Source organism: Hordeum vulgare, chromosome 7H (assembly GCF_904849725.1).
Source record: "Hordeum vulgare subsp. vulgare chromosome 7H, MorexV3_pseudomolecules_assembly, whole genome shotgun sequence".
In the NCBI taxonomy this organism is placed as follows: Eukaryota; Viridiplantae; Streptophyta; class Magnoliopsida; order Poales; family Poaceae; genus Hordeum; species Hordeum vulgare.
In genome coordinates this window covers 565668654-565678709 of record NC_058524.1, presented here as the reverse complement: position 1 = coordinate 565678709, position 10056 = coordinate 565668654, and the positions used below count along the sequence as shown (strand labels likewise).

General features: G+C 50.0%; 1 protein-coding gene across 1 annotated transcript; it reads left to right on the top strand.

Annotated features, from left to right (window-relative positions):
* The first annotated feature begins 5398 nt into the window (after positions 1 to 5398).
* Positions 5399 to 7437, top strand: LOC123411891 (ankyrin repeat-containing protein ITN1-like). The gene is made up of 2 exons (XM_045104849.1): positions 5399 to 6114; positions 6198 to 7437. Exons 1-2 carry the CDS (start codon positions 5526 to 5528, stop codon positions 7295 to 7297), a joined length of 1689 nt encoding a protein of 562 aa, XP_044960784.1. The 5' UTR covers positions 5399 to 5525; the 3' UTR covers positions 7298 to 7437.
* Positions 7438 to 10056: the final 2619 nt, after the last annotated feature.

Sequence of the window (10056 nt, the reverse complement as noted above, 5' to 3'; positions counted from 1 at the left end):
ATCTCTTTTCTTAGGAATTGGCTTAGGAGGTGGTTCGGGAATAGCCAAGCATTTTCTTTGATCAAGATGTTATTCAGTAGAATCTCAGCTTGTTCTATAGTTCGTTCCCTAAAAACACAACCGGCACAACTATCTAGGTGGTCTCTAGAAGCATCGGTAAGTTCGTTATAGAAGATATCAAGTATCTCGTTCTTCTTAAGAGGGTGATCAGGCAAAGCATTCTGTAGCTGGATGAGCCTCCCCCAAGCTTGTGGGAGACTCTCTTCTTTGAGTTGAGCAAAGTTGTATATTTCCTGCAAGGCAGCTTGCTTCTTATGGGCAGGGAAATATTTCTCACAGAAGTAATAGAACATATCCTGGGGACTACTCACACATCCAGGAGCAAGAGAAGTGAACCAGGCTTTAGCGTCATTCTTTAGAGAGAAAGGAAACAGCTTAAGGATATAGTAGTAGCGGATCTTCTCCTCACTAGTGAAAAGGGTGGCTATATCATGTAGTTTGGTAAGATGGGCTACGACCGTCTCAGACTCATAACCGTGGAAAGGATCAGATTCGACTAGAGAGATTATCTCAGGGTCGACAGAAAATTCATAATCCTTATCGGTGATAAAGATAGGTGAAGTGGCAAACTTCGGGTCGTATTTCATCCTAGCTTTCAGAGATTTTTCCTTCCACTTGATAAGTAATTTATCAGCGTCGTAGGCATCCATACATGCAAGAAAATCCTCAGCTATCTCTCCCTCCATAACATAACCCTTAGGTATATCAGGCAATTCATATCTTGGAGAGCTAGATCTAGCAGGAGCAAAAGCAGGTTCTATCTCAATAGTATCGGCCATTTTAGAAGCATCACGAGCATTGGCAGTAACTCTAGCAATATGGGCATCAAGGAATACCCCTAGTGGCATATCAGGCAAAGCAGTATCTCTAGCAGTGTCAAGCATAGCATCATCAGGCAAAATAGCATCTCTAGCATCATCAGGCAAAGCAGTATTATGCATATCATCTCTAGCAGTATCAGGCATAGTAGCATGATAAGTAGTATCAGGCATAGCATCTCTAGCTGTATCATCAAGCACACGCGGCATATCAAGATTTCTAGCAGGAGGTGGTGTCGCAAACTTACTCATAACTGAAGGTGAATCAAGTGCAGAGCTAGATAGCAGTTCCTTACCTCCCCTCGTAGTTGAGGGCAAAACTTTGGATTCTGGATCTTTCAAATTCTTCATAGTGATCAGCAGATATAAATCCCAAGTGACTCAGAGAATATAACAATCCCTTCCCCGGCAACGGCGCCAGAAAAATGCTGCTAGCAGTACCCGGCAACGACACAAGAAAAATGTTGTTGACGTGTTCCTGACTTGATGCCTCCGCGACAACGGAGCCAGAACTGCTCCCGGTTGCTCAACAATTAGCAATTCTCTTGCCATGGCCCACCAGCGCGTGGGATCGCAGCAGTTTTCGAGGGTAGAGTATTCAACCCAAATTTGTTAGTTCGCCCGATGGGAAGTGAAATAATATTCTCAAGTATTAGCAGCTGAATGCGTCAGATTCAACCACACGTGAAAGATTAGTATGTGCAAGCAAAGTATTAGTAGCAAAGTAGTGTGATAGCAACGGTGCCAGAAACGATCTGTTGACGGCAGACTATTCCTAACTGTTGTATCAATGGCGCCAGAAGTTGCCCGAGGACGGGAAATATTCTTTCCCGACAACGGCGCGAGAAAAAGTATTGTAGCAGGCAGCAGCAGTGTAACGAGTAACAGCAGTGGCAAGGAACAGCAGTAGTGACAGCAGTAGCAAGTAGCAACAGTAGCAAGTAACAGCAGTAGCAAGTAGCAGTAGAGCAAAGCAAGTAACAGCAGCAACAACAGTAGTAACAACAGCAGAGCAAAACAAATAATAGCTGCAGCAACAGTGGGACAAACTCGTAGGCAATGGGTCGGTGATTTGTCGGATGATATTCATCATGCAACAGTTATAACACGGAGAGATATGTGGCTAGCTCCCGTTCGTCAATGTGATGTAGGCATGCATTCCGTGTGTCATCATACGTGCTTAGGGAAAAGAACTTGCATGACATCTATTGTCCATCCCTCCCGTGGTAGCGGGGTCCAAAAGGATACTACGGGATATTAAGGTTCTCCTTTTAATAAAGAACCGGAACAACGCATTAGCACTTGGTGAACACATGAACTCCTCAAACTATGGTCATCACCGGGAGTGGTTCCGGTTATTATCACTCCGGGGTTGCCGGATCATAACACATAGTAGGTAACTACAACTTGCAAGATCGGATCTAAAACGCACATATATTGGTGACAACATAATAATTTCATATCTGAAATCATGGCACTCGAGCCCTAGTGACAAGCATTAAGCATGGCAAAGTAGTAGCAACATCAATCTCAGAACATAGTGGATACTATGGATCAATCCCCATCAAAACTAACTCGATTACATGATAGAGCTCATCCTACTCATCACCGCCCAGCGAGCCTACGAATAGATTACTCACGAACGATGAAGAGCTTCATGGAATTGGAGAGGGAAGAAGGTTGATGATGACGATGGCGACGATTTACCCTCTCCGGAGCCTAAAACGGACTCCAGATCTGCCCTCCAGATGAAGAACAGGATGTGGCGGCGCCTCCGTATCGCAAACGCGATGAAATCTTCTCTCTTGATTTTTTTGGGACGAAAGTGAATTTATAGAGCTGAGTTTGGGGGCGGCAGAGCCACGTGGGCCCCACAAGCTTGGTAGCCGCCACCAGGGGGCGACTGCTACAGGGCTTGTGGCCCACTGGCCCATCCCCTCTGGTGGATCTTTGCGCAGGTATATTTCATATTTTTCAGAAATATTCTCCGTAAATTTTCAGGACGTTCAGAGAACTTTCATTTCTACACAAAAACAACACCATGGCAATTTTGCTGAAAACAGCGGCAGTCCGGGTTAGTTCCATTCAAATCGTGCAAATTAGAGTCCAAAACAAGGGCAAAAGAGTTTGGAAAAGTAGATACGATGGAGATGTATCAGGGTGTTGTCGACGTAGATCCGTCGCCTCGGCGGCGGCCTCCGCCACGAGGTGCTCTCTCGCCTTCCGGTCCTCCTGAGTCATCGCCGCATCCACCACACCCGACGCCACCGAGGCGAGGTGGACCGGTGTCGTCCCTCATGGGAAGTTGAGATGCGCCTGCTCGCCGTGGAACTGGACCTCCCACCGGTCGTACTCGAGGGCGGGGAGGTCCGCCATGTGGAACAATCCGATCCAATTTTGCGTGTTGGTCCCGCACGCGCGCTCGCGGACGCCAATGTACGTCTTCTCGGTTGTCGCTACAGAGGGAAGTCCATGAAGTGGGCGGGGTGCGGAGGGCGGCGGCACGCGGATTCACCTGCTTACGACGAACCGTAGGCGTGGCAGCATGGATCCACACTGCGGATTGACGGTGGGGACCTCTCGCTATCGCATCCAACCATTAGGAGGAGAGGTGGCGGATGGGTAAAACGGGAGGAGTCGCCGTCGCCAGGGATGGGGAGGAAAGGAGGTAGAAGAGAAGAGATCTTTTTACTCGAACATGACCCGGTGGTGTAAATATAGAAAGGCACACGGGGTCCGAGGATAGTTTTTACTTCTGTAACATCGATTTGGGATCGGTTAGATGCGAGTCAGATAAATAAAACCCCTTTTTTACTTCTTTAACCGGTTATTGGGTATAGGTTAGAAATGACCTCCTACTTAAATTGCTATAGTGGATACTCAAACCTTCCTCAAACGCCCGGACAGGCCGCCGGCCACTGCCCAATCACGAAAAATCGACCCATACGGACTCCCTAAATGGGCCTCAAACGCTCGAGTTGACCGACACCCCCCATTTCCAGCCCAAATATGGGAAAGATATGGGGCCGTCCGGGCACGGCCGCCTGACTACCTTGCACACCACCAACCCCACCGACACATCAGCCCGGCCAACCACGGACCCCACTAAATACCCGAATCGGGAAAACCCTAGACATCCGACAGTTCACTCTCCGTCCACTTCACTTCCCCTCACCACGCTCTGATTTGATGGCCGGCGACGAAAGCAGCTCCGATAGATCGAACGTCGATGTGGAGGAGGTGGCCCTCAGCATCGCGTTGCGCTGGTCGTTGCAGGACCAAGGCGGCCCCGACGGCGGTTGATCTACATCCTTCAGACCCGTCGCAGGCCAACAGAGCATCGACGGCGGTGGATCTGCATCCTCCGGGCCCGTCGCATGCCGGCAGAACGTCGAGGTCGTCGCAGGCCCTTCTCGCGAGGGGCGCAGCTCCGATCGCTCCCACTCCGGGAGGTTCGTTCCAGGTTATGTATGTCGGCCACCTCCACCACCTTCTGCTCCGGAATCGGTGCCTGGCCACCGTTGGGTCCTCGTTCCCTCGTCCGGGACGGTTGCACGAGGACGCCGGAATCTGAGGCGCGTGCATCCCATCGCGAGCGGCAGCGGGCTAGGGACAGAGGGGAGGCGCTGGTCGCGTGGCTTCGACCTTGAGCGCACTGGTCGACCCCAAGGACGCGCTCCTCGCGGGCGTCCTTCGTCGCTCGCTGACGACGATAGAGACGGATGTGCGTCGCCTCCGCCACAACAATGTTGAGGCGCTTCGATTGGCCATCCAGTTATCAGAGCACGAGGTAGCGGTAGAGGCGGATGCGAAGGCGAAAGTGGCCCACCAAGCCAAGGAGCAGGAGCGCCAGCTCCGCAGGCTGTCCGGCATGCGGTGCAACTCTGACGAGGACGACAGCGACGTCTTCACCACGTACGGCTCGAATGACGACGACGACGACGCTCCACCGCACGCCGACGCCTACACGGAGGAGTGGCACAACGTCGTGGACGACCGAAAGGGGACGGGGGCGGCGAGGAAATGGTGATTTCCTCCGCCCTTCCACGTTTTGTTCATATTTTTATTATGCTTAAATAGTTTGTAGTATAAATTTGGCAATAAATTATGATCCTTTTGATCACCGAAGCAATCCGGTCCAATGAAAGATGTTGATCTCTAATATTACGTATCGTTGCATGCGGTTGTATGGATATGATGATTCGGATATGAAGGATGCGGATGTGAAAGGCAAAAAATAAGACGCGTCCAGTTAATGTCCATGGACACGTCTGGACGCATCCGTGAACGGTTGAGGGGCCGTATTTAAGGGGTCCGGTTGTAGATGCTTTAACTCTAACGGTATCGAGCTTTGGATTGGCTGAAGTGAGGCGACAGCGTGAGGCATAATACCAACGTTGGGTTGGCAAGCAAAGAAGCCCCCAAACTTCACGTAACCGCAGCACATGTTCAAAAATCAGTTCCACACGCTCAACGAGGAAGCAAGGAATCTATCTAGGTACGTAGTAGAAGCTAGGTAGTAACAACTTGTTCTTCATTCGCATGACCAATCAACTCAGATGCTCGACCTTTATCTAGGATCGAGGTAGCACGGAAGAATACGGTTAAGAATACAAGCTAGTAGTAGTAGCAGGTACCGTACGTAGGATGGATCCAGCGTTGCACGCGGCGGCGTTGCAGGGGAGCGTGGCGAGCCTGAGGAAGCTGGCGGCCGAGCGCCCCGACATCCTTGCTTCTTCCAAGACGCCCCAGGAGAACACCGCGCTGCACATCGCCGCGGAGCTCGGCCATGCCGGATTCGCGGCGGAGCTCCTGGGCGTGGACCAGAAGCTGCTCGTCAGCAAGAACGCCGACGGCGACACGCCGCTGCACCTGGCGGCCAGGTCGGGGAAGATGCCCGTGGTGGAGCTGCTCATCGCGCAGGCCAGAGTATGGCCTTGGAGCGCGGAGGCGCAGAGGCCTCTGTTGATGGCGAACAAGGCCGGCGACACCCCGCTGCACCAAGCGGTGCAGCACGGATGGAGCGACGTGGCGCTCAAGCTGTTGGACGCCGAGCCCAGCTGCGGCCACGCGCCCGACGCGAAAAAGCAGTCGCCGCTGCATATCGCCGCCAGGGAGGGCCTCCCGGACGTGGTGAGCAAGATCGTCAGCCATCCCTGGGTCCGCGAGAGGTTCGTCCCCTCCGACTCCGTCAGCGGCACCGCCCTGCACCAGGCCGTCCTCGGCGGCCACAGCCGTAAGTATCGCCTCATTTTTCGTCGATCGATCCTGTGTCCTGTATATCGTGTAACCAACTACAACTGGTGGCGAGGCAAGCAGGTGTGGTGGAGATATTGCTCGGTGCGACGCCGGAGGATCAGATCGCGCTGACGGACTCGAGCGGCAACAACGCGCTGCACTACGCGGCGCAGAAGAACAGCGCCTGCGTGGTGAAGCTGCTGCTGAACCGGAAGGTGGAGCTGGCCTACGGGCGCAACCGCGACCTGCAGTCGCCGCTGCACGTGGCCGCCAACTACGGATCGACGGAGGCCATGGTGGAGCTGCTGAAACACTGCCCCGACGCGGCGGAGATGGTGGACAGCAAGGGCAGGAACGCCTTCCACGTCGCCGTCACCAGCGGCAAGGTGGACGCCCTCAAGCGCCTGCTCAAGCACGTCCATCCCGAGGAGATCGTCAACCGCGTCGACCATGGCGGCAACACGCCGCTGCACCTCGCCGCCGCCCTGTCGCGCATCCAGTCGGCGCTGCTCCTGATCAAGGACCGCCGCGTCAACCCCTGCGTCCTCAACCGGGAGGGCCAGACCGCGCGCAGCCTCATCGAGAAGCGCGGCGCCACCGCCACCGCCACCGAGGAGGAGATGGACACCTACGAGATGTACCTATGGAAGAGGCTCAAGAAGCACGAGGCCTGCAGGTGCAAGAAGCAGCAGCTGCCTCCGATCGCCACTTACCAGTCGCTGCGCGGCCGGAGGGCCGGCCACGACGAGTACTTCAAGCACAGCGTCGAGACCTACACGCTGGTGGCCACGCTGATCGCCACCGTCAGCTTCGCCGCCACATTCACCATGCCGGGGGGTTACAGCCAGACCGAGGGTACCGCCATCCACGGGAAGACGGCGGCGTTCAAGATCTTCGTCATCTCCAATACCGTCGCCATGTGCAGCTCCGTCGTCGTCGTCTTCTGTTTCATCTGGGCGTGGCGGGACCCCGTCAAGTTCAAGCTCGACCAGCTCATGTGGGGCCACAGGCTCACCATCGTTGCGTGCCTCGCCATGGTTGTCTCGCTCATGACGGCCGTTTACATCACCGTTGCGCCCACGGCAAGGTGGCCTGCGTACGTTGTGATCGCCATCGGAGCCAGCACTCCCGCCATGGTGTTCCTCATTCTTGGGAAAGAGGCATTGTACGTCCCACTATAGCTGCTACTCGTCTTCGTCTCTGAAAAGAAGGCCTGTGCAGTTTTTTTTTAATAAGTTATACTAGCAAAATGGCACGTGAGTTGTCACGGAAAAAAAACATAATCTTCAATGATGGTGACCATATTATGTTCACATATCATCGTTTGATTTAAAAATTTTGTGCACAAATACAAGAAAAATGTTTATTCTTTTAAATTTATTCACAAGCTGAAGCAATCTTTACATTTTTTTTATGTTGGAGGGTGTTATTTTAAATCCACGAACATTTTTTGAAACCCATGAAGTTTTTCTGAATAAACAAACATTTTTACAAATCAGTAATATATTTATTAAATTCATGGACATTGTTTTGAAATTTGCGAAAAATAAAAAATCCGGCGCTTTTTAGAATCCTATTTTTAATTCAAAATAAAAATTCGTCAACATTTTAATTCAAAATTCCTATTTTTTTTAATTTGCAAATTTTTTTGTAATTTTAAATTATTTAAATTATAAATAAACAAAAATGGAACGGAAAATCTTAAATAAAAAAAAAGAAACTATCAAAACAGGCATTAGCTATTTTTAAAATTTTAGGACATTTTTTAAATGCATTAACATATTTTGAATTAGAAAGTATTTTGTTAAATGCCTTAATTTTTAATACATGGAATTGTATTTGAGATCATGGACTTTTCTTATTGTACAAACATTTTTCAAAAATTGCAAACATTTTATTGTATATGCGAGCATTTTTTACAAAACTCTGAGTAGTTTTTGAAGTCACAAACATTTTAGTTTTTTAAATATGTTGATTTATAATTTTCAATTTATTAAAATTTTAAAGATTATTTGAAGTTCTAAATTATTTAAAATAAAAAAAATAAAACGAAATTGAAAATAAATAAATAAGTGGAACTAAAAGCACGCGCATGTGCATGGGCCGGCCCATACGGTGTGCTGGATATTCTTCCAGCGTGCAGAGCGTAATATAGAAGGTTTTTACATGGGCCGGTCCAGTCCAAGATTTTTCGCTTTGTGAAACGTTTTCTATTATTTACCGGTGGCATGGTGGGTAATTTATGCAAACTTTAGGGGTAATTTTCAAGACGGACAACCAGAAACCGGATTTGCTTTATTATTAGGGAGAGATAAACGGCAGAAAGTTTAATTAAGTTTGTAGTAAAAACTACACCCTTTGTACATTTGTATAAGACGTTTTGGTAGTTTAATTTGAACTGTCAAAACATCTTATAGTTAAAAACAGAGGCAAATCCACAATAAAAATTTGTTTTTATATTGTATCTTTTTAAATTTATAGTTGTTGATGGCTCTTTCCTTAAATTTGGTTAAAATATTCATAGTCCGACTCGGATAAAAATCACAAACCCACTCGTGTAGGGGCTAGATTCACATGGACTAATAAGCAACTAAACCCATTCCGAAGTGTACTAGATAGAGTCCTAGTGTCGATGCAGTGGAAGGCCATGTTTCCATTTGCTCGCTTCCGGCGGTCACGCGTATAGGGTCTGACCATGTCCCATTGCTTTTCTCACCTGGGGACGACACTGCCCCTAGGACGAGGCGGTTCCACTTTAAGCATGCTTGGTTATTACTGCCAGGGTTCATGGAGTTGGAGCGAGACCGCTCGGTAGATGTCGCGGCCTCATCACATCGAGCATATTGTGCAACTGACATTTGGCACCACTCTTCGAAACTCACCCGCCAGTTCGTGCAGGGGTGGGAAGCTAATCTAGACGCGGATACTAGAGCGCGTGAAGAGGCGCTTCTGGTCCAGATTACGGGCCTCGATGTGGTGGCCGACTTATCGGGCCTCTCGGCCGACGACTGGCTGAGGCGCTACGCCCTTGAGGCTTCGCTTATGAAGATTTTCAGGGGCGGGGAGATCTTCCGACAAGGCCGAGGAGGCCAGAAGTGGCTCCTTCAAGGCGATGCCAATACCGCATACTTCGAGGTGATTGCGAATGGTCGTCGACGGAGATGCACTATTCTGTGTATCTCGGATGGGGACAACCTCGTGGAATACCCGGATGAGATCCGGTCCCACATCTACACCTTTTACAAGGAGCTATTCTTAGCGGCACCCCGTAGTGGGGTTTTGCTTATCGTCAAGTTCTAGTCTCCAGCCGACAGAGTATCGGATGCCGAGAACATAGAGTTAACCCTACCGTTCTTGGAGGAGGAGGTGGGCATGGCTATCACCTCTATGAAGGCGAGTACAATGGGATGCTATTTGTTTTCTTGAGAAGTTCTGGAACGTCATTAAGCCAGTGATCATGCCGATGTTTCATAGTTCTATATTGGGACTATCGACATGGCCCGGATTAACTATGGCGTGATTACCCTGATCTCCAAAACAGTTGGGATGACAAATATTAGGCACTTTAGACCTATCATGGTCATCCATGTGCTCGAACACATATTCTCGAAAGTATGCGCGACACGGTTGGCACCAGTGGAGGAGAGGCTTGACCACCCCCTTCAAACTGCGTTCCTAAAGGGCCGACGGATCCATGATGGGATCTTGGCCCTCCACGAGATTTTACATGAGGTGCACTCTGTTGGGGAACGTCGCAAGGGAAACAAAAAATTTCCTACGCGCACGAAGACCTATCATGGTGATGTCCATCTACGAGAGGGGATGAGTGATCTACGTACCCTTGTAGATCGTACAGCAGAAGCGTTAGTGAACGCGGTTGATGTAGTGGAACGTCCTCACGTCCCTCGATCCGCCCCGCGAACAATCCCGCGATCAGTCC

Excerpts from the sequence above, each read along its gene's own strand:
- LOC123411891 (XM_045104849.1), top strand. The coding sequence starts at position 5,526 with ATGGATCCAGCGTTGCACGCGGCGGCGTTGCAGGGGAGCGTGGCGAGC. Across the intron at positions 6,115-6,197 it reads CGTCCTCGGCGGCCACAGCC|GTGTGGTGGAGATATTGCTC; the intron begins GTAAGTATCGCC and ends CGAGGCAAGCAG.